Source organism: Cyanidioschyzon merolae, chromosome 4 (genome assembly GCF_000091205.1).
Source record: "Cyanidioschyzon merolae strain 10D DNA, chromosome 4, complete genome".
Lineage (NCBI taxonomy): Eukaryota > Rhodophyta > Bangiophyceae > Cyanidiales > Cyanidiaceae > Cyanidioschyzon > Cyanidioschyzon merolae.
In genome coordinates this window covers 309,241-331,927 of record NC_010130.1, presented here as the reverse complement: position 1 = coordinate 331,927, position 22,687 = coordinate 309,241, and the positions used below count along the sequence as shown (strand labels likewise).

The following is a 22,687-nucleotide window of genomic DNA, read 5'->3' as shown; positions in this document are numbered from 1 at the left end:
TCACGGGCGCAGCCGAGGGCGGAACTGGACGGTCTTTCTTCAACCGCCGATAGTGTACACACATGGCTACTCCATCGGTTTCGACCATCCCAGTGAACAACTTTTGCTTGCTCACTCTCAGACGTTTGAAATTGAAGATATTCTTCCAGTATGTCTCCAGGTTTTCGCGGGTGAAGTTCTCCCTGCTGACAATGAACTCCGGACTGATCTCCTAGGTGATGCCGTAAAGGACGCTGGAGTCGATAGTCACAAAATGTGACTTGACTTTCCACATTGGAACCACGTTGAAGCGCTTCTCCATTAGGACAGCCTTCCGTCTCTCCCACTCTTCATTTTTTTCCCTCACTCAGCTGCACCTCTGCCTTGCGTTATAGCCCTCGGTCCAGAAACACGAAATAGCGCAGGATGAGGCGATAGTATCTTTCCCTATCCTTTTTTCAACTCTGATATCTTGTCTGTTTGATTCGCCAACCCCAAGACTGCACGGTGCTCTTCTATGACCGCACGGATGACGGAATCCTCATTTGTGCTCCTGCGTGACGGCTTCTTGCCGATGAATTCGATCTCTCTTTCGCTCTTACTATCGTTCGTGATGCCATTGATAACCGCCCATATTCCTTTGCGAGAGAGGCCCGGGCACAGCACAAACACGGCGCGTGTCATGAAACGTTCCAGGTTCATCGTCAAGTGCTTCTTCACGATCGTGAGGTACTTCATCGCACCGGAGGTGTAAATATGCCCGTCTCCCCTGAACCGAGTACGATCGAAGCGGTATTCGGGGTGATTTCAGTGGAGGGCATGCACTCGCTCATTTCTCTTCGACGTTTCCCCTGTACCAAAGATAAGGTGGCGAATAAATGTCTTGTTGAAAAAATCTTCCGGAATCTTGACTGTGTCGATGTCCGTTACTTCGCGATACACCTCCATTGCTACATGCATCAGTCCTGAAGACGCCTTGACAATACTCTTGGAGTATGAGTCGACACGGTTTCTGATAGCGTCTCGCAAGTTTGCCTGCTACGGATCTCCGATATAATGAAGAAGGCAGGCTTCCACCATCATCTCGTCGTAAAGTCGTCTTTCTTGCAGCCTTCGACGTAGGGCATCCCCCTTTTGCCTCTTTTTCTCTTCCTTTTCTTCTGGACTCGGCACTGTTTTTTTTTGTTTTTCTGGCAACCAGCGACACTGAGCTCCAGGATCATCGACTTGCTTTTCCATAACTTTCCTTTTTCAGTCTTTTTTTTGAAAAAGAAACCTCTTTAAACGCTTCTGTTATATACTGCAACAAATCAATCGAATATTTTTACTTGAGGGTTGAAACACAATCGAACTGAAAACTATACTTGGCTATGAAATTAACGAAAATACAACTGTTACGTTAGAGCTACACGCTAGAGATCAAGATTGCGTTTCCCTTCAACGGCGGCGGCATGCGCGTCGTGTCAGTTGAGTGCCAGTTCTGCCAGGTGCACTCACTGAGCGCGATGCGTGCACCTCGCGAGACGCTACACGGATCGATGAAGGACACGTGTCCGACGTCGCATTAGCACATGCGTGTTCTCACCGACGCACTGCAGCGGAAATCAGGTGTCCTAGATCGGAAACTCACATAGAGTGATCCCCTGCGCTAGGCTCTGTCGCTGGTGCCGACACTACTGCCCATAGCAGTACCGCCCTGTAATACAACGGGTCGCTGGGGCCCGGCACGAAACCCCTCGATGACTCCAGCACACGCGTAGTTTTCGCTGCGGCTTACGCTTGGGCGGATGAGGTATGCGTCACACTAGTCATTAAGTGTTTCGTTAGTATTATTGATCGTAGACAAACTAGGTACGGTAGTGTTCCCAAGCACGGATATACGTTTATTCCCTTTGCTTGTTATGCATGCCGCACGGACGCTGGAATAAGGAACTGATTTGAATTCTGCTACTAGTGTACGTCCGCTTTTCAACAGAAGGAGCACCTTCCACCGGAACCCTAAGTCGACTTGGAGCAACGAAAACACCAGGTTCCGCACTTGGCATCTATGCAAGTGCTTGAGCATGCCAGGCGCATATCGGTTGAGGCAGCGACTCAAGGTATATCGATAGCGCTGTCATAAAGACGCATGTCTGGAGCATACTTCTATGAAGCGCCTTCTTTCACGCGTTCCAGTTGAAGCTGCTCAGCAGCCAGTGTCCACGTCTTCAAGGCGTCCTCACTGAATAGACAGAAACGCACCTCTTGCAACGACTGCTGCGGTGATTCCCCGAGCGTGTCTTGTACTGCCTCGAGTGCAACTCGAGCGGCCTCTCGAAGAGGATATCCATACACGCCGCAAGATATCGTCGGAAAAGCAATTGATCGACAGTTGTGCTCGATTGCTGTGAGAAGGGAGTTACGATACGCCGAGCGCAAAAGTGGCGCACTCTTCTCCGCGTTCTGGTAAATCGGTCCCACCGTGTTTATGATATAGCGCACCTGAGGCAAGTTCCCCTCGGAAACAGGCCATGTGATCTTTATTGGAACCGCTTCACCAGTAGGACACCGCACACCAGGACGCTTTTCGGGTACCCGCTTACAAGCCTCCAGTAGCTCTTTACCAGCAGCTCGGTGGATGGCGCCGTCAACGCCACCACCTCCTAGCATGCGCTCGTTCGCAGCATTGACGATCGCATCAACTGCTTCGCGAGTGATGTCGGCTTGTTTCAGTACCAACCGAGTCGTCTGAGGTGCTGGTGGACGCAGGCGATACACCGTACTGCTGCTCATTCCGAACGGCGTGAGAAAGCCAAGCTTATCCCGCATGGTACTTGCGGGCGCTCACACCCACGAGCAACAAATGCCTTTCAAAAGAAAAACGTTGCTGCCGGCAGTGCACAGTAGTGGCGAGAAGCCCGCCCTAGGCAAGAAGCCACCAACTGTCGTGCAGACGCCTCCCACTCTTATTCGACCGGCCACCTCCTACTGGTTCCAATTTTTTCTCATGCAGTTCCACTTTGAGAGGGTGTCCAACAAAGTTCTGTCTTGTCGACTCTGGAGGTCTTCTCTCCAGCACCGCACATCTCCGGATATTGATAGCGGCATTAAAATCTCAATTCACAAACTCCATCCATTTCTTGCGATCATTCGTTGTACTCACCAGTGCAAGAAGTCCTCGCACTTTTGCCCTCCTTTCCATTTGCTCCTCCGTCAGCGGTCCGTACTTTGCTATTTCCTCAGGACTCCTCTGGCACTTTTCCATCTCGACCCTCTGAAGTGTACATCCCAACTCATGGTGTGTATACGACGTTCGGAACTCAAGTATCGGTATTGCGACAAAACATCGTGCGCATTCCTTGTACGCTCATTGCGAGTTGCTGTAAACCGGAAACGAAATTCTCCTCGACAAACCAAAAAAGTGGTGTTGTGGCTTTCCGCCAGACACGGTGGCTGTTGTTGCCGTGTCCATGACCCTGCAGGTGTGTCCCGGAGTGCGCAGACTCCACAAAAGCCGCGAGTTCGCGCTGCTGCCCTGACATCGGGGTGCTGGCGGCTCCACAGCACAGATACCTCATGATGTGCGGGCGGAGCATGCTGCTTCGGCGCCGTGGGAACCACGCGCTCTCATGCGCGTTCCCTTCTGATCCAATATGTGATCCGTAGAGTGATACTGGCGGCTGTCACGGAGCGTCTTGCATATCAAATGCTGATCTGGGAACTGCGGCCTAGGGCTCGGAGTTTCATGTCAGGAATAGTCCATATGCGCACGATCGGTACTCGAAGCGAACGCGCTGGACACCTTACACTGCTTTGCTGCACGAGAAGAGTGCTATGCTCGTAGCCGGTTAGAGCACCTTACGAAAAGCCAGCATGAACGTCGCTTGCAGGTACGGTGCATGATACGGGCTAGGCGAGAGCGATCCGTTTGCCACGCATTTCGGAATGCGAATTCGCTGTTCATGAGTGTCTTCCCGTAGTAATGCCTCGTTACTTCAGGTCAGAGGCGCGCCTGTTCGAGTTGGTTTAGCTCTTGCATTCTAGCGCGAGTGTGCGACCCTTTTGCCGAGTATCTGCAGTAAGAGCGAATTTACAGATTTGCGTTGGCGCTACACACATCGCAAATCTACTCTATAAACGAGGGGAGGATATGCAGATCGCCTCATCGATCGCTGGACACCGCGTGTGTCTGCAGCACCCAGAGATACGTAGCAGCAGCAGCAGCAGCATCGCTGGCTTCCGAGCTTCCAGTTCCACGACTTTGATAACCCCTCTGTACATTCGTATTCAGCAGGCCTATCTGCAACCCGATGCTCAACGAGCACAAAGCAGCATTTCGATCACCACATGCGCAGTTGCAAACAATGCTGGCTTCTGAAAATGCGCTGCTTGCACCGTCTTTGATCGTTCATCGATTGCGCGCTTGTCGCAATACCCTTTGTGGACTAAGCGAGTCGCTTGTGATGCTTCTACTCATCCAGCAACGCAGCGAGTTACATCTCTTGCAATGCCTCGCGCCAAGATCTATGACGCCGGCGTGCCGAGCAAGCACGTATGGTACGCTGCTGCGGATTGCAAGAAGGAACGATAACCACTGCGACGGTTCGTTCTGCTCTCAGAGCTTGCCCAAGTCCCTTTTCAATTTCTCCAATTCCTCCTCCACCTCGCTTCTCAGATTCCGAACTTTCTCCTCAGAAGCAGCACGGGCCTCCTGTACGCGACGAATTGCATCCAAACGGGACTGCAGCAACCCCTCGCGGGAGCGCTGGCGAGCAATCAGGGACTGAACCTGGCGAATACGAGACTGAAGTCTCCGCGCCTCCAGCGAGAGCTCATGCACCTTAGACCGGGCCTCCTGCTGGGTTCCTGCACTTAGATGTGCATCTTTCGCTCGTTGCTCCTGCTCCGCGCGTCGCCGCTCGGTGAGTTCTAGAGAATTTTGAAGCAAGCGTAGTCGCTGCTCACATTGCTCACGCACGAAACGAGCATCATCCAGTTCTGCTTGGAGAACGTCTTCATCACTCGAAGTGAGAACGCTATTGAGGTCCTCATTCCGCAGGGAGCCCCAATTGGCACCCTGGCTCTCTAGAAATTCGACAAAATCTGCAAAAATACCATTCTCTTTTGTGCCCTCCTGCCAAAGACGTCCGAGCTGCTCCATAAGATCCGAGAAAATAGCTCCAAAAGAATCATTCAAGTCCTCGGGGTACTCCTCGGTGCTGCTGGAACGTCGCCGCTGCGCGCCAGGACCTCCGATGCCCCAGAAAGGCCCCGAACCCGGCGAGCGACGTTGCAAGTCATATTGCTTGCGGGCGTCCTCATTCGATAGCACTTCATAAGCACGCAGAATGCGAATGAACTTCTCGCGTGCCTGCGGATCCTTATTCGCGTCAGGGTGGTTCTGCAAGGCTAGTCGGCGATATGCTCGCTTGATGGTTGCCAGGTCTGCGTCGCTTTCCACTCCTAAAACTGCGTAATAGTCTTCGGTTGGATCAAACTGGACAGAACTCCGCGCAGACAGCGTACCAACGCCAGACCGTTGTTGTACTAACAGTGACTTGCGACTCCAAGCTGCCCGACTGGGTCTCGAAACAATCAACCTCCGTTTTGGGCAACACTGTTCCGGAATCTCGCTACGTAACGCAAACCCTCGACGAACAAGCGGCAAGTTCGCTTGTGTGAACATTACCCGGCGCTTTCGTTAAAAAGCCTCTATTCAATATTACGCTCCAGGTGCACCAGGAGCCACTAGCGAATCAGAGCACGCTGGCTCTCGAGTGAGCTCGTACGTCAAGCTCTGCTCCAAAACTTCGCTGGTAAACTGCTTCCTAGTGCACTCGTCAGCACCGTGGTGGCTGTCACAGTGCACTGTACACACGCTCAGAGAAAGCCTTCAAGGGGTACGGTTAGCCGAAGAACGTTTCACGATCTCGTAGCGTAACCGAATATCGATCTGCAGACGTCTCCCTTTTTCGAGCGGCCACCTGGTATCGGTTTCAGTTTATCCAGGTACAATTGGAGTCTGGGAGGCTGTCCCATAGAATTCAGTCGCGTCACCTTTTCGGGTTGCGGCTTCAGTCCCACTCATCTCCTGATCTTGTCGGCTGGCATGAAGTCTCAGTTCATGAACTCCTTGCATATATTGCCGCTGGTCGAATTCATGCATTCAAGAATTCCTAGAACTCGTGCCCTCTGTGCCACAATGGTCTCGTCGTCGCTCCGTCGGGCAAACAAATATTCTCGTCTATCTCCTCTCTTCTTCTTCGTTACTCGCTCCTCTTCACTCGATGATCAGCGAGAAGAAAATTTTTTCGTTTCTTTGTCGAATCTGGCGATTGGTGCCCTCCAGAATCCTCGAATTCCATGTCCATCTCTATCCCACGGATTTTTTATTGCTTTAAAATGAACGCCTCTCATAATGGACTTAGGTGAGGACCTTTCAGCAAGGGAGAAGGAGTTCCGGAAGATAGAACTCGCAAAAACAAGAATGCGAAGGGAACGATGAAAGGCAACGATGTGCAAGAGAAGGACGTTGTCAGACGTGGAAAGCGTCATCAATGGTTGGATAAATGGAATGCTGTGGTATGAGCCTTCTATTCGAGTTCGATCTTATATTCAATTGGTTTCCTCTCGGCAAATACCGATATATGCTGGGACGGTCTCGTGGGAAAGACGTCTCATCGACTGACAGAACAAACCGATGTCCCTGTGCTTCATATCGATAGCGTCTTTCGGGGAATTCTGTCGTAGTGACGTCCGAGGAAGATGGCTCTGAATGAAATTGGACTTTTAATGTGACGTTATCCCAGTGATTTCAGTACCATACCAACAAACTATTGAGGCACAGTGACGCTTGTGTTATCTACAATCGTCGCTTTTGCTTCCTATAAGTTGATCCACGGGTTGTTTTCTACCACTGAACCAAAGCAGGTTGTGAGAGTATCGGTTTTTACCGCTGTGCACATATAATTGCTCCTTTCAGTGTTCCCCAGTTGTCAGAGTACTGGGGTACGACTGACCTGAAGGAGGAACGTAGTCCTCCGTGCATAATTCCGTAAAGCATATATCCTACATTCAAATCGTATACAATATATACACTACATTGCATCGTAATGCCGATCTCCTGCTATACGCTCCAGCAGTGATGAAACAAACCTGAGTTGAACGACTCAAAGAAGTGCTGCTGTTCAACGCGCTGTCGAGAATGCACCTCACCAGTACCACGATGCCGTGGGACGCGCTTCCAGCGCTAGGCGCAGGTCGCGTTCATCATAGTTTCGGTGTCGTAAACGGCCGAACATAGCAAAATGCCCGCAACGCAGTAGGATCGACGAGTTGGAACTGAGCTGGCGTTACTGTGTGACTTTATATGTGGGCGTTGTGCAAATGCGGTGGTTTTATCCACAACGCGCTGGTACATAAATGGCAGGAGCTCGCCGCTGGTGAGCGTCAACGAGCCCGCGGATCGAACGCTCAGCGACAGCCCCTTGTCTGTCGGGATGCAACAAACTATGATCGCTACAAGTTCTTCCCGAAAGAGTACCGTCGTGCCGGCGCTTCAAAGCGCGGCACACGAACGCCTTGGCAGTCCGCTTCTGGGGCGAGAGGTGCGCCCTACCAGAGGCCGCAGCCACCGCCTCCGCGAGCGCCTCCGAGTCAGAGCGCTGGAGACGGCTCATCAGATATGGAGGCTCAGGCACTGCGCGCGATGAAGTGTCTGAAGGAGCACTTTGGTCTATCGGAGTTTTGGCCGGGCCAACTAGAAGTGATTCTGCGCGTTTTACAGGGACACTCTTCGTTGGCGATATTTCCCACTGGCGGCGGTAAATCGCTCTGTTTCCAGGTCCCTGCAATGTTGCTCGATGGACTGACGCTGGTGGTCTCTCCACTTATCGCCCTCATGCGTGACCATGTCGAGATGCTCCAGAACCAGGGTATCCCAGCGATGCATATTCATTCAGGGATGTCGGCCCCAGAGGTGCGGCAAACCTATCGGCTGCTCAGTGAACGTGCCATACGCATTCTGTTCGTCGCACCCGAGCGCTTTGTGAATGAGAAATTCCGCCAAGTCATTGCAAGACTGCAGGTCTCACTCTTCGTCGTCGACGAGGCGCACTGCCTTTCCGAATGGGGCCACACATTTCGTCCCGAGTATCTGCTCCTGCGGCAGTTCGCTCAGGGCGCGGGTGCCAGAGTCTGTCTGGCGCTAACCGCCACCGCGACCACACGCGTTGTAGACGACATCTGTCGTCATTTCCATATCCATTCTGAGAACGTGATCCGTGCGAGTGTGCACCGGCCGAACTTGACGCTACGCTGTACGCCTGTAGGCGAATTCTTCGGAACCTGGTCACCCGATACCGACAAGGATGGGCGCCTGGAGCGGCGGGTATTCTTACTCGTGGAACGCTTGCTGTCCCGACCGCGCGGAAGCACCATCGTGTACGTCACGACGCAGAAGACTGCGACGGCAGTGGCGGAGCTCCTGGTCACCATGTACAGCCTTCCTGCGGTTGCCTACCATGCCGGCATGACGACAGAGGAGCGAGCTTCGGCCCAAAACATCTTCATGAGCGGGCGAGATACAATTATTGTGGCCACTATCGCGTTTGGAATGGGCATTCACAAGCAAGAGGTCCGTTACGTTTACCTCTTTAACATCAGTAAGAGCATCGAGGCCTACACACAGAGTATTGGACGCGCGGGGCGCGATGGAGAACCCGCCATCTGTGAACTTTTCCTCTGCGCTGATGATCTGCCCGCCCTCGAGAGTTTTGTGCTGAGCAGCACCCCATCTCGCCGAGCTGTTCATACGCTTCTAGAGTCGCTTTTTGGCAGCACTGTAGGTCTCGCGGAGGAGCACATGACGGCTAGCGCTAACGCTCCCGAAAGCCCGAACATTCGGTACATGGAGAAGATCGCTGTGCGCGAAGATCAGGTGGCGCTTTCTTTCTTTAACTGCGGAAGAGCGCTGGATATTGAGGAAACTACTATTCGGGTTTTGCTTGCTTTCTTGGATTTGAAAGGAGGATTTATTGAGGAACAAACTGCCTACTACGCTCACTGCGAGGTCGATCTCCTGCCGAATACGAGTGTCGAGGAGACCTTGCACCTCCTGAGGAGGGATGTCTCTGTGCCCGAAGGGGTTTGGCGAGCGGCCCGGCTCATCTTGAATCCGTCTGTGAAGGTTGGCCGGCGTCGCACCAGCGACAACAACCTATTCATGCGGATCGATATCCACGATGTCGTGCGAGCACGAACGGCGGCATTTGCGCATCCCGTGCCGTCTGGAGCGACCACCCGGGAACTTGTCTACTCTGCTCTCGAGCTTCTCCAGTCTTTGGGTATCGTTAGAAGTATCAAGTTCAGCCATCTGTATCACGTATTTCGTATTGTGGCGAAGCCGAGTGATATGCAGCAGCTTGCGGACGATCTTTACCGCTCCATGCTCCGACGTGAACAGCAAGAGCTTTTTCGGATTCGCACCACTGCGGCGCTTTTCCTCGGAGCAGAACCTAGGCCGGGGAACAAATGGGTTGCGAGCCGGGGCTCTCGTTGTTTTGCCCGCTCGTTATGCGCCCACTACAATGAGATTCTGGTGCACAAGTGCGGTCGCTGTGAGCTATGTCTCGCCGCAGAGGGTGCGCTGGGTGAAACGCCCGGAATGGAACGTCTTCGTGAACGCATCCTCAATGGCGGCAGTACCGAACTGGAGTCTCTGAATGCAGTACTCGCGGACGAGAAATGGCAGCAGCTCATTGTGCAAGTGCCGGTGCTACGCACTTGCTCGCGGTTGTTGGCTCGCTTCGCATGGGGCGCCACCTCACCAAAGATACTATCCATGAAACTACAGGCGCACCCGCTGTTCGGCTGTTTGCAGGGGCGTTACCGATACGAACAGGTGCTGGAAGCTGCAGAGCATCTGCTGCAGGGAGATGATCTGCTTCAAGAAAGCCCGACGACTGTCGCATGAATCGCACGTGTGCTTACGTGTGCCTGTTCTCGGTTTGGGCAGCACGACTCGAACAGCGCCCAGCTCAGTGGTATCCAGAGCAAGGAGTCGAGTGATCGCGACGAAGGTCGCCAGGATGAATCCTCGCGTCATGAGACTGTTCGGGCTATGTTGACGTCCCTAGTGTGGAAGCGGTATCTCGGTTTCTTCAGATGATGCAGCTGCGTCTTCGTATAGCTTGTTTGTCGGAGCGGTTCACGGTGATGCATCTGCTGAAAAGCTTTGTCGTGCAGCTTCGTCACTGGACAACTCCTTCGACCACACGATCTGATGACAGAACAGAGTAATTGTCGGCGACAGCTCCGGCGTTGCCGGCCCGGCGATACAAAAGTTCCTAGAGAAGCCTCCAGCAGAAAAAAGCGAACGTGCTCGTAATCCCAGTTAAATGACCAAGGAATGCAAGCAGCCAGCTGACATCGGCAGATGCTTCGAATGCATTTTCGACGAAATGAATATCAGTCCACGAACCTGGAGCGCGTGCAACGAACGAATACACTACCAACAGGAGCAGGTTTCAAGCTCGTTTGGCGAAGCCGCTGCTTTATACTCAGAGTGGTGAATTCCCGAACGCATGCATTGGCGTCCTTTTTATTTTTGTTTGTTTCTCCCGTGGGTGTTCAAGGAGAAAATGCATCCCGTGGATTAGAGAACGGCCGCGTTGAGACAATATGCTGGCTCTGCTAGCTAGCGAGAAAAGGTCTTACATCTACACATAAGTCTCATTATGGGCAGCGGATCGATGACCCAATCTTCTTGAAATGCATATTCTGGATGCTGTGCACCTTAAAAAACAGAAATTTTCAAACACCGTCGACATTGCTGTCCCATTGCTGCGAATCCATTCCGCTCCAAACGTTCTCCAACAAGGTACCACAAAAGATGGCGCAGGATGAGCAGTTTTAGCACTGTTCCTACGAATCCTGGTGAAGCGATACGTATAGGCAATGGTAAGAAGCTCACGAACACGAGAGAACGTGGCGCCTTGAACAGTAAACCATCAATTTCGCACTCGACGGGACTAGCTTCGGGAGAAACCCTATCACTTTATATCATTACTCTAAGAAGCATAAACCGCAGTTCTTAAAGAAGAGAGAAGCCAGATTATTACAAAGTCATCAGCTGCAACAGCGATTCATTCGTGTGGTCGCCTACGAATTGCCAAATGAACCCGATTTTTCAATACTTCATCTTTCGTCGGTGGACACGCCGCGGCTTCTCCTTCGCACACATTCTAGTGTGCTACGCTTCGATAATCCACTTCAAAAAAAAAGGCGGCCAAGCAGTGCGCAGCTTAGATTCGCGTTGAGCTGCTGTTCGTGCTAGCCTAGCCTCCTCAGTTCAATCAAGTCGAGATCGAGTTCCTCGTTCTCAAACATAACGTAGACACTCGTCGGTCAGTAGGCAATGATTCTCATCCACGACATCTTTCTTCGACTAATCTCTTTTCGAGCAGTTGTTCTCTACCTGAGCAATGCCTTCATCGATCTGTTGCTCTTCGGCGCGTTCGCAGAAGGGATCAAAAAGGCGTGCTTTTGTTCGTATGCGTGCCCGCGACGAAGCAGGCGGCGAAAAGGTTTTTAAGGAGCACGTGATGCATATCCAGGCATACTGGGTGAGCTGCAGCACCACCGTACACTCAATGCATCAAAATTCCAAGTGGAAAAACGGATATGGAGTATAACGACCACATGCGCATCACCCCGCCAAATAAAAAAGAAAAGTAGAAAAACCACAGACCATAAAGAAAAACATCCTTCCGAGCAGAGGACGAGGAGTTCCAGCATGGAAAAACTGTAGACACAGAATGACCATTCTGAAACAGCCGTAAAGGCATCTGTACGAAAACACATTAACGGCAAAAATCTTCTAAAAAGTCCGGCGCAACACGCCATAAATGATAACGTAACCTGGTATTCGAGGAACGCTCAAGTAGCCTCTCTCGCCTTGAAGGCCCTCGTCAAGCAACGGTTCGTCCGCGTTCTGGACGCTGTGGTGCTCGCTGCCCGCATTCCCTTGGAACCATTTGATAAGATCATCAGGCTGCTGCACAGTTGATGCGCTGGACTAAAAATGCAATTCGTCCTGATCGTCGTATCCAAGGTTCGTACAAACGCCTACCAGGATACCTGGACTTGCCGCCCCGCCACAGCGGCGACAGTTCCATGCTCAGCGCAGATTCCAGAGAGCACCAATGAAACCTGATATACCAAATGCTAGTCAATCTCGTGCTCGTCTTGAAGCGCAGTTTGTGGGCGTTGTGAACTCTTTTCACCGGCCCAGAGAAGCGAAGAATTGGGGAAGGGAACTGACGTGCCGATGAAGCCAAATGGAGGGCAGTTACTGGATGATCTCGAGATGGTAGCAGGATCGGAAGAAGAGTCCTAACGAACGCGATCGTCGCTGCTGGTCCGAGTCCGCGCTTCTTGTGTTGGACTCAGCCTCGGGCCTATGGACGTTGTATTTACAGGATGTTTGAGTTGTGGTGTCTGCCTTCCTAGCATTGCTCGCGACTGCGTTTAACTGCACAGCACTCTTCGGAACAAAGCAGATTGCAGCACTGAATGCGAGCGCCATCGTCTCTTCAAGTGTCTATTCGATGTTGTCCCCATGTATCAGTTCAAGACCGATAACATCTGGATCGACACTTCCATACTGCATGGTCTCCTCAGCGAGCTAAGACTGGTTTCCACAAGCGAGTATGGATCATGTGAACAATTTTCATGAACAGTATTCATGAAGCAAATTCATGATTTCTTGTTTTCGGGAAGGAACCGGAAAGGAGCTCACAGAGACAACGAATACGGGCGGAATTTCAGTTGGAGCAAACTTAGTGAAACCTAGGTCTGTGTTATGTAACGAGACATATTTTCGACCATTCAAAATAGAAGAAGAGAAATACTTCATGGATGGCATGGATGCCCAGGTGACGGTCGTCTTCGCCGCTGCCGTGACTCTGCACCCAGAGGGCAAGGCCGAAGACCAGAAAGCAAAGCAGATGAAGCTGCTCAATCTGTGTCGGGCTCCATAGCATCCGAAGACAGCCTTATGGATGCAAGCAGCCATTTCGACAAGTCGGACGACGGCGTCGTGGTCCTTATCGATGTCACGCGCATCGCGTAGAGCAGAGGGTCATGCTTGTTTCGACTTAGTAAGGGAGTACATGAACGTCCAGTTGTCTCACTTGGGCAGACTTTTGCATACATTCCGCGAACGGTTCTCCTGGTAAATAGTTGAAGGTTAGTGTCCTTTCATCTTTTGATATTACTGCGTACACGCTGATTTACTTTCCAGGCTCATCAGTCGATGATGTGAACTTTGTCTGGTGTGTGTTTGGAAATGACCTCCTCCACTCGATCCTGAACACAAACATGCATATCGTGGACTCTTTCCAAAGGATGCGGCTGATTTGGAATAATTGACGGACGCTTCGATCTGAGGCCGGCGCTTTCCGTAGATGACGTATTTTCTGAACCATGCATCATGCCTTCTGGGAGGCCCTGCGAGAAGCCTCATCGGAAGAGCTCTCAAGGTCTGCGATTATATTGATAACTCAAAACATCCGAACTCGTTTCCTGTCACGCTCTGAGAAGCAGACGTTGTCTGTTAGAATCTTTCGGTGCCCGACAACACCGAGTAAATGTTGCAGAGGCGTTTGCGGCCGTCGTCTCATGCACGTAATCAGAAAGCAAAATGGAGACGACGACTCTCACCGCTCGCACTGGCGTAAAATATGGACAAGTCGCACACGCCAGATTTATCGCTTTATCGCTCCAGATATGTGACAGGCCACAGGGACGTATTCGTACAGGACTAGATGCGCAGCAAGCTCGTAAATCGCCTTGCTTTGGTGACCTCAGAAACGCACCTCGTTGCGATGCACAGGCGTGCACTTTGGCAGACCTACTGTACAGCCGAGAGAAACATCCCATTCAGTGCATGGACCTCACATCGATGGCGACGCGAACGCCTTGGATCAGTGATTAACATTCCTACACATATGTTTGCATGGAAAGAAAAGAGTGCTTTTGGATGTATCGGACGTACACGCCCGAGTTGAAGTGTTCTCGTGCAATCAAGAATACCACTCTTTGCTGGCTTCGTCCGCGAATGCCCTATTTTCTTTTCTCTTATCTCCGGACTTTAAAACGTCGGTCATTTTCCTAAATTGACTTCCGTCGTCGGCAGTTGATTGATGTGGATAGCAGCGTTCAACGTGCCGACTTCCCGGCATCCGTCTGTCTTCGACGCATTGCTCGCGCAAAATGTAGCTAGAATCAACGTCTCAGGCGCCACTCGTCATCTTCCTCGCGCGTAGGCTCGGTGCACTCTTCGAGTCGATGACACGAGACTGTTGTCTCGTGTTTCGATACGTCCTTCATGCCTTATCCTCCGAGTACTGCCATGTGGCATGCGAAGGCTTCCTGAATCACGCCATACATGCCGTTGACAGGTACACGTGTCTTGCCTCGATATCCTCGGCCATTTCCATGCCCGGTGCCGAACAAAAAGATAATGGGCATCCTCTGTTCGGCCCCTTGTCGAGTACCCTGTCCGCTGCACGTGCAAGCAGACGCTGCTCCATTCGGTAGAGGATTTGGCGAGCGCGATGTTCTTGTGAGGAAACGTTTCCCGAAATGCAATCACGGCTGAATAACAAGTTGAGCTCTCTGGATCTGTCTCGGTTCCGTTCGTGCAAAACCGCGACAAATCCTGCATTTGGAATGATTGCTGCGATGACTCAGGTCCGAGTCGGAGACGCGTTTCGTGCGCAGAGAAAAGAAGGGAACCTCTGGAGGCATGTCCCGTGAGAGGGATCATGCTGCTGTCGATCGCCATTTCGCGGATGCCGAAAAAACAGAGGAAAATTTGTTTTATGAAGAGATTTTATTGGTTAACGATACAGATTGAGTGAAATTTCGGCATAAAATTGTGAACAATTCGTCAATGATCGACATGTTTTATTGATCGCCGCGAATCACAGCTCCCACTGTTGCCTTGAAATACAGTGATCGAAGACGCGAAGAATGCATGCACTGAGCACACTGCACGTCAGGAAGAGAGAACAACAGACGCTTTTCTATGTAGATATTCCTCTATCATATCAGTTACGTTACGAACCCTAGTTCGAGCGTATCGCGCATCATCCTGACTCCGGTAACGTCGCGAGTGCTTGCGGCACAGCGCCGAATGCGTCAACCTCGACACAGCACCCGGAACCCTAAAAATGAGCATGATCCCATAAGCAATGCTTTCTGCGCTTTAAATGCCTCGGATGCACATCGAAGAATTCGCAAAAAATATCTAGGCAGAAACAGCACGAGCACCTCAACAGTCCATGTTCCTCTGTCACGGCTGTAGCAGCCACTCCGCGCTAGCGCCGTCGACGCCAATGGCGAAATGTTGCCTCAGCTGCTAAATGGCGGCGCTTTCAAGTTGCTGCCGCTATCGTCGAGCGCCACGGTTACGACTTTGTTGCGTTCGTTGCGACGGGGCGCTTGCGAGCGCATCTTTCTCATCCCAAGACTTACATATTCATGTTCACAGTTTGTTTACCGAAACAGCTTTTCAGAGTGCACAGGGACGCCTGCTTTGTTGGCGGTTACGCACCAGCGACAACACCCGGCTGGTGCGCACTGACTAGGGGAGCGGCGAGGCCCGCAGCCCGAGTCGCGAACCAGCGTGCCTCGAACACCCTGCAGAGACGCCTGCGCAGCGCCGCCGAAGGGGAAGCTTCAGGGAAGCCTGCACCCGGAGAGGCGCAACAGGCTACATGGGTGGCTGTGAAAGCGGCCATCGTCATTGAATCACCGCGTTCGCTGGTGTACCGGCTGTTTGCTGACCTCGATCGGGTCAAGGATTGGTCGGCTTCGCTGGCCCAGTGCCAGCGGTCGGAGTCGGAGCCTGGGGTCGTGGAGTGGAAGTTTTCATGGCAGAGCGTGGAGCTGGAATGGAAGACTCGCGATACGCGCATCATTCCGAATCAACGAATAGAGTGGCGGAGCATCTCCGGCCTCGAGCACTATGGCGCAGCACTCTTCGACGATGCGAAGGATAACACCTTTATGAACATCGAATCAACACCATGCACCAGACTGACCATGCACATTCGGTACGATGCCATGTCGCCGCTGGCAGCGGCGGTTCTCCGAACGGGCGTTGTTCGGAACTTTGTCGAGACGGCGATCCGCATGGATCTGAATCGCTTTCGCGACTATTGTCTGCGACAGCAAATGCTCGAGAGGCGGCGAGCACGAAATCCCTCTGGCTAGCGGGCAAGTCTCTGTAAAATCAATGCGCTTCATATAGTCGAATGCTAGATCGACCCTCTATGTGGCGTGCATCGCGCGCACGGTGGGCATCGCGGCCGCGGCTCTCTGGCAGCACCACTCAGAGGTTATGTACCTGGCAGGGCAATGCAGACGCATTACGTCTGGATGTCCGTGTAGGACAGGATGCACTCCACGATCGATACTGGATGTAGTTTGCATGCGCTGCAGAGTAGAGTACTTAGCGACAGTGTTTGCTGTTTGACGCATGCGACCGGAGCCAGTGCATTTTTGTGGTGAAGGATTGATGCACCGCGTCAGTATTCCAGGGCGCACGGTTGCTTTCGGTCTCCAGACACGGGACACACGTTCTTGCGCAATCTCCATCGGCGTGTCATGCAAACGCTCGATCCGAATGTGAACCTCGCCTGACAGGGGGCCTCTCTCTCTCTACAGCACCCTGACATCCACGAGATAGCACCGCGGAAGGCACGAGCAACCACTGTGCACGACAGCGATCATGCCCCCGTCCAAATGCAGCATTCCATGAGCGCTGTTTCACTGACTGAGTCGCGTTGTGGGACACGTAAACGCAGTGAAGTTGCCCACAGAGGCGCATCGCTGCTTGCGTGTATTCGAGTAAAGCCAAGCGCCCGAGCCCCGGGCAGGTAAACGGAGGCGTAGCATGCACCCGAGTTCGCCGATGCTGTACTGTCGATGGCTGGCCACTGCTGAAATGATGCTGCGCTCGTACGCTTTGCTACGCTGCGCCAGGCATCGAATATCGCTCCAGGGATCGGTTGCAGCCCGCGAATCCTCAGGAATCCTAAGGTATGCGTATGTCCACATTTGCGCAGGGGCGCGCGCGCGCTCCGCGATGGCGTCGCCGTCGAGCAGATGATGCTGGTAGAGATTGCAGCGCGAACGCCGCCCCTCGCGACACTGTCGTGCGTACTTGCCGTCTTGCAACGGGCTACGCTACCGGAAAGTTCGCGAGTACGCGTCGAGGTTACCGGTCTGTGCTGTCGGTAAACACAGTTTCGTCGTTGTTGAAACTATGGTTCTGGGCTTTGCTTTTGTTTCACCAACAACATCTGCTTTGACGGTGTTGCGCCAGCACCAGGTCCGGCATGCTGGTGGACGCGTTCGCAGGCACTTTCGAGAGCACCGGCACTGGGAACTGGCCTCGCGTACGCACCAGTTGGTCATGCGGGGCTGCGTTGCCGAGCGCAGCAGCGAGTATTTCGGAAGCGGCGCAGCAGTGCGGAATTTGCAGAGGCTCAGTTTGCATCCAGCGCCCCAGTTTATCGGTTCGGAGTACGGAGGGAACGCTGAATTCGGCGGGAAGAACGGAGGCACTGTGTTGCTTTGGTTCCGCTCCGATCTGCGCTTAGACGATAATCCCGCGCTGTGTGCTGCGCTAGAGGAGGGTGCAAGCGTGCTCCCGGTATACTGTTTCGATCCGCGGCAGTTTGGGAAAACCTCGTTTGGTTTTGAGAAAACGGGAAGATACCGCGCCAAGTTCCTGATCGAGTCCGTAGCGGACCTGCGCAAAGCACTGAAGAAGAAAGGGAACAACTTGCTCATCCGCATAGGAAAACCCGAGGAAGTTATTCCGGATCTTTGCCGTAAGTATGAGATTAAGAAGGTATTTTACCATCAGGAGGTAACCTACGAGGAGCTCGAATGCGAAGAGGCTGTAGCAAGGAAGCTGGAGGATATGAAGGTAGAGGTGCATCCCTTCTGGACGAATACACTGTATGCCGTGGAGGACCTGCCGTTCCCTGTTGAGGAGACGCCCGACGTATACACTGAATACCGCCTCGCTGTGGAGAGCAAGTCGCGCGTTCGTGACCCTCTTGCCGCCCCGGACGAAATCCGAGCCATCCCGCGACATGTCGAGTACGGCACGCTGCCGACGCTGGAGGACCTCGGACTGGGACAAGTCCCGAAGACACCGGAATACGGGTCTGCGAGCACTGCGGGCTCCAGTCTGCATCACTTCCGCGGGGGTGAGTCTGAGGCACAGCAGCGGCTCGCGCAGTACGTCCAAGACGCCAAACATGCGCTCTCTGTCGGGGGTGATGTTGAGCGCGCTGCAGCGCACCTCGGTGCCGACTTTAGCTGCAAAATTTCACCATGGCTGGCCCTAGGGTGCGTGTCGCCACGTCGCATTTTCGCCGAGATTAGAGACCATGCGCTGAACGGCGCCGAGGGTGCCCAGAAATCGACGACTTTCTTCGAGCTCGTATGGCGTGACTTTTTCCGTCTCATAACCTACAAATACTCCACTAGCCGATTGCGCAAGTCTGAAAGAGCCGCAGGAATGCCTCACAAAGCGTCTGTGGCTGCTGCAGCGCCCCAGGCGAGCTGAGTCTCCGATGACGGCGCGCAAGAGCCATCCTCAGGTTAATGCGTTTCTATGATGGATCTGGTGTTTGTGATCAACCCGGGCGAGGTATAAACTCAGTCTGATCTATTCAAATTTCGTTGATCCTCGTTTCTTCGCCTGTATATTCTTGGTGAAAGCGTCTCCGCGGATGCGTTTCACAACCTCATACGTGTGAGGACATGCGCTGTTTGATTCCTTTTCAAAGCAGACATCTTCAATCCGTGCGTAACCAATACAGGGCACTATCCGAGCGATTATTCGATCAGAAACTCGCAACTCTGCCTGCATACGGTTCACACCAGGCTGACGATACGCCTAAACGTGCCCAGGTCGCTCACCCCAAGATAGCTGAAGGCGCGCTTTTTCGGATGTGAACAACGCCAGCACGCCACGATTCTGCCTTTCGACTGCTGTTTCTCGGGCAGCATTGCGCAACAACAAGAGCTCGCTGTTAACAGCGCTTCGGGTGAACTGATTGTGAGCAAGCTCCGAAACAGTCCTTACGGGTGGTGCCTGCATGTGCGTTCTGCGGCGTGCATAAGGCGTCCAGCTTTGCGCCATATCCGCAGTTTTCATGGACTCGTGTCGGCAAGCTCGTCGGATACTTAAGCTCGAACGGCGACGAGAGCCCATACGCGGCTTGCGTTGCACGGAGCACCTACAGCTGAGCGCCAGTTCGGTGAGGTGTTCTTGAACGGCACTTGCATGGAATACGTCGCCCCAGATGCGCGCTTCGATGTACAGTGCGGCGGAACCTTTGGAGCTGCGCGGACGCCTATTGCCAGCAGCATAAAAAACTTATCGCCGGTTACGACCCTCCAAGAGTATGGCGCGGGTCTCGCCTTCCCGAAACACTGCAGAGCGCCGGAGTTCCAGGATCTGCTATGGATCAACAGCCAAAAAGATCCTGTTTCCATTAAGTTGCTACATGCTGTCGAATTCGATGCATTTGCGGGCCTCAGCAAATGTTCAGGTACATATACCTGAAGAAGCTAAAGAGCATATGAGCTCGACGCTTCGCTGTGCACTCGGGCTGCGTAAAAGAAAGTAAAACGTCTCGCTCGGTTGGACCGCTTGCGCTGTTTGACGGCATGACAGCATTTTTGGGCAGTGCTCCGCTCATTCCAATACAATGCCCTGCAAGCTCGTCGGTGACGGGCGACATTCATGATTCGCTAGACGACCATGCATATGACGCCAAAGCGTTGTTTCTTGTGACGCGAGTCCATGGTGCACGCTGCCCGTCTTCCGCTCCTCAACAGCCGCAAAAATAGGGCTTTTCTGCGTGGATACTTGAGCTGCTTGATTCTGGTATATTCGCAACCTGGCTCATGGAAGGGCGCGCTCGGACAAATGGTCCGATTCCAACGAAAGATGCAACCTGGGTGACCAGTTCGCCTATAATTTCTCGCTTGGTGACGATCGGATGCCCGAAAAGCGCACTCTGTCGGATAGCGGCTGGAATATCGCATTGTTCTGGCATGTTGGAGCGCTGCAAGTAGCGCATCACCGTCTCATTCTGACAGACACGCTTCGCAACTGAAAGCGTTCGCATTCAAGCAGGGAAACGTTCCTGACTGAGCACCATTTCGATCGAAACATAGTATTGCTTGAGTTCGAGAAAGCGCTTCCAACCGAACGAACAAACGCTCGTCTTGTTCGGCGACAGCGCTGTTGTTTGACGAGGAACCCGCATCGTTCGCTTGCAGAGAACACGAACTGGAACTCCAAGGGATCGGAGTAGATTTCCATTTCATTGACACAACTCGAGTCTACGTGCAGAAAAGCTAGACCGACCGTGATTGTCGTTGAGAAGCTGCTTATGAGACTGAACATCTGTTCCACACTTGTGGAACAAAAAATGCGTAGAACGTTGCATGTATCACAAGCTTGCCCTAGAGCGGCCATCGACACGAGCATCCTCCAGCACAGCGTAAAATGTCGCTGGGCGCGTAACATATCGCCGCCTTGGACGCAATGGCGTTCAACGTGATAAGTTTCAAGTCGTGCGTCGCTGGTCCCGAATTGACATATTCGTGGGCGTCTTGTCAACGCCAACAAATAAGGATGACGTACGATAACTCCCAGGGCCAAGCTCGGGTGCACAAGTGCGCTTCATAGAGCGTTTTAACGCCGACTGTTTTCCTTTTTGCCAAATACACCTTCAAGATGAAGAAGCATTCAGAGTGCGATTATCGCGAGAACACAGGCTGCTCATAGGCGCTGCAGCATAATCCTCGATAACACATGCATCGTTTTCGAGTATGCACCGCTGTGCGCTCGTCAAGTCGATCGACAGCACTCTTCCGGGAACAGTTTTAGACGAAGGCTTCCCGGTGAACCCTGGTTTCCCATGAGATGCCGTCTCCGCGATGGTGTCTGCTCCACACCGGAAGGATCCACGCCCATACGTGCTCCCCAAACACACTCTTCCAGTTCGCTCTGGGCCCCAAATCAAACGCCTCCAGTACCAATGCTGTAGTTGGATCTGTTGCTTCATATGTCTCTATCGTTGTGCGATTTCTGAGCACAAGGTACGTATGAAACGCAGCGAAAAAAAGTAAGGCAAACGCGAAAATTACACAAACAATCCAGCCAATAAGTCCGAGAATGACGATGACGAACTCTCTTGTTTGCTCGTCAGAGATCTCCATCGATAGGCGCTGTACAATCGCTGGAAAAGATAGAACTGCTGTGACGAGGCATGCCATAAATCCATAGTAAAGAAACTGCACGAAAAACTTGTGATTATAGAAGCCGACAGTGTTATTCGTCCACGGACAAAAGTGGTCCATCTTTAGAACGCAGCGTTCCAGTGCACTGCAATGATGCGCTCGGTCAGGCTTGTAGATCAGACACTTGCTGCAGTATCGATATCTGTTGAATCGATTTCGCATGAGCACAACCGCAGGAAGCTTGACTTTGTCATTAGGGACGAATCGTAGGCCTTCGACGAGCATTCCACGTTCAGAACCGTCCGCTGCGTCGGACAGGTCACTTTTCGCCACGAAATCCCGTGCTTCCGGTGAGCCTCGAAGCTCAAGAGGCCACCCAAGGCGGGCGAAGGACCACGTCGCTGGAACGTGCCCCGGGTCAACAAGCACCACCGCGGCGTATGACCACAGTAACAGCACAAGAATGCAGTGAACTAATAGGAGTAGCACTGTCGCCCAGAACGGTTTCGCGGCCAGCATTGGTACGAGGGTCACCACCACGATTGCTATATAGCCCAGAGCTATCAGAAGGCAGACGGTGAGCACCGGCAAAAGGCCGAATATGCGCCTCGGTGTAAACTGCAGCATACGGAGCCCAGGGTAGAGACTACGCAGAGCAGCCCGAACGCAAGAGCTTAGGCTTACCATGGCTTGCAGGGATATCGCATGGTCTCCGCTAAAGCATATCGCACCAAGCGGAGAAATACGAACCAAGAGATGTTACTTGGGTTCGAGTTCGCCACCAGAGGGAGGTACGTTCTGCCAGCAGCACCTCGCCACTGACGAGAACAAGAATGCAGGAGCGTTTGGGGCGAGGCTCCGGGGCGGCGGCATCCCCATCACCCGAGTCAGATTCATCGGTCGACAGAACGTTACTTCTAACGATACTCATGTCAGACTTAATGGGAAAGTTTCACCTTGGTAATTCTGGCATATGTGCTAAAGCTTTGATAGCTGCCCGCTATCCTGATCGTTATTCTACGCGAGCTCTTCAACGGCTGCTTCCCTTTTCTTCTATCTAATCTCAGACTGATGATACTCCGGTTTCTCCGTTACCTCCGGTTCTGTTCTTAGGAGTCGAACGGTGTTCATGGCGGCCTTGATCCCGACTTGGCATCTTCCGGTTGTTTCCCACGCTTTTCATCAGGAGATGATGTTGGCATCTGCAGTTTGCCTGCTGCGTAATCTTCTTCATAAACTGCGCAAGTGCGTCCCTTACACAGAAAGCGGTTACAAATGACCGTGGTCAGGTTTTCCGATATGTCCACAGCACTTTATCTTCAGAGGGCAAATTCACGGCACGTAAAGGCTTGCTTCATCATTCGGTTCACATGTTTGACGCTTA

At 52.6% G+C, this 22,687-nt stretch overlaps 6 protein-coding genes across 6 annotated transcripts, besides 4 other annotated features; 3 read left to right on the top strand and 3 right to left on the bottom strand.

The window, feature by feature from the left end:
• Nucleotides 1-1,678: part of a sequence feature (repetitive element) that runs on past the window's edge.
• A 446-nt stretch (nt 1,679-2,124) lies between these two features.
• On the bottom strand, nt 2,125-2,787 carry CYME_CMD127C (hypothetical protein, conserved; the record flags this gene model as incomplete). Its single annotated transcript, XM_005535426.1, has 1 exon — nt 2,125-2,787. One exon carries the CDS (start codon nt 2,785-2,787, stop codon nt 2,125-2,127), a length of 663 nt encoding a protein of 220 aa, XP_005535483.1.
• A 28-nt stretch (nt 2,788-2,815) lies between these two features.
• Nucleotides 2,816-4,178: a sequence feature (repetitive element).
• A 395-nt stretch (nt 4,179-4,573) lies between these two features.
• Nucleotides 4,574-5,644, bottom strand: CYME_CMD125C (similar to heat shock protein dnaJ; the record flags this gene model as incomplete). The annotated part of the gene is made up of 1 exon (XM_005535425.1): nt 4,574-5,644. One exon carries the CDS (start codon nt 5,642-5,644, stop codon nt 4,574-4,576), a length of 1,071 nt encoding a protein of 356 aa, XP_005535482.1.
• Nucleotides 5,279-7,028: a sequence feature (possible transcribed region).
• Nucleotides 7,029-7,327: 299 nt separating this feature from the next.
• Nucleotides 7,328-9,931, top strand: CYME_CMD123C (probable ATP-dependent DNA helicase RecQ; the record flags this gene model as incomplete). Its single annotated transcript, XM_005535424.1, has 1 exon — nt 7,328-9,931. The coding sequence occupies one exon, from the start codon at nt 7,328-7,330 to the stop codon at nt 9,929-9,931; it is 2,604 nt and encodes an 867-aa protein (XP_005535481.1).
• Nucleotides 9,932-15,504: 5,573 nt separating this feature from the next.
• On the top strand, nt 15,505-16,239 carry CYME_CMD122C (hypothetical protein, conserved; the record flags this gene model as incomplete). Its single annotated transcript, XM_005535423.1, has 1 exon — nt 15,505-16,239. One exon carries the CDS (start codon nt 15,505-15,507, stop codon nt 16,237-16,239), a length of 735 nt encoding a protein of 244 aa, XP_005535480.1.
• Nucleotides 16,240-17,293: 1,054 nt separating this feature from the next.
• Nucleotides 17,294-18,610, top strand: CYME_CMD121C (probable photolyase/blue-light receptor; the record flags this gene model as incomplete). The annotated part of the gene is made up of 1 exon (XM_005535422.1): nt 17,294-18,610. The coding sequence occupies one exon, from the start codon at nt 17,294-17,296 to the stop codon at nt 18,608-18,610; it is 1,317 nt and encodes a 438-aa protein (XP_005535479.1).
• Nucleotides 17,906-20,228: a sequence feature (possible transcribed region).
• A 718-nt stretch (nt 20,229-20,946) lies between these two features.
• CYME_CMD119C (hypothetical protein, conserved) lies at nt 20,947-21,990 on the bottom strand (the record flags this gene model as incomplete). Its single annotated transcript, XM_005535421.1, has 1 exon — nt 20,947-21,990. The coding sequence occupies one exon, from the start codon at nt 21,988-21,990 to the stop codon at nt 20,947-20,949; it is 1,044 nt and encodes a 347-aa protein (XP_005535478.1).
• Between the last annotated feature and the right edge of the window lie 697 nt (nt 21,991-22,687).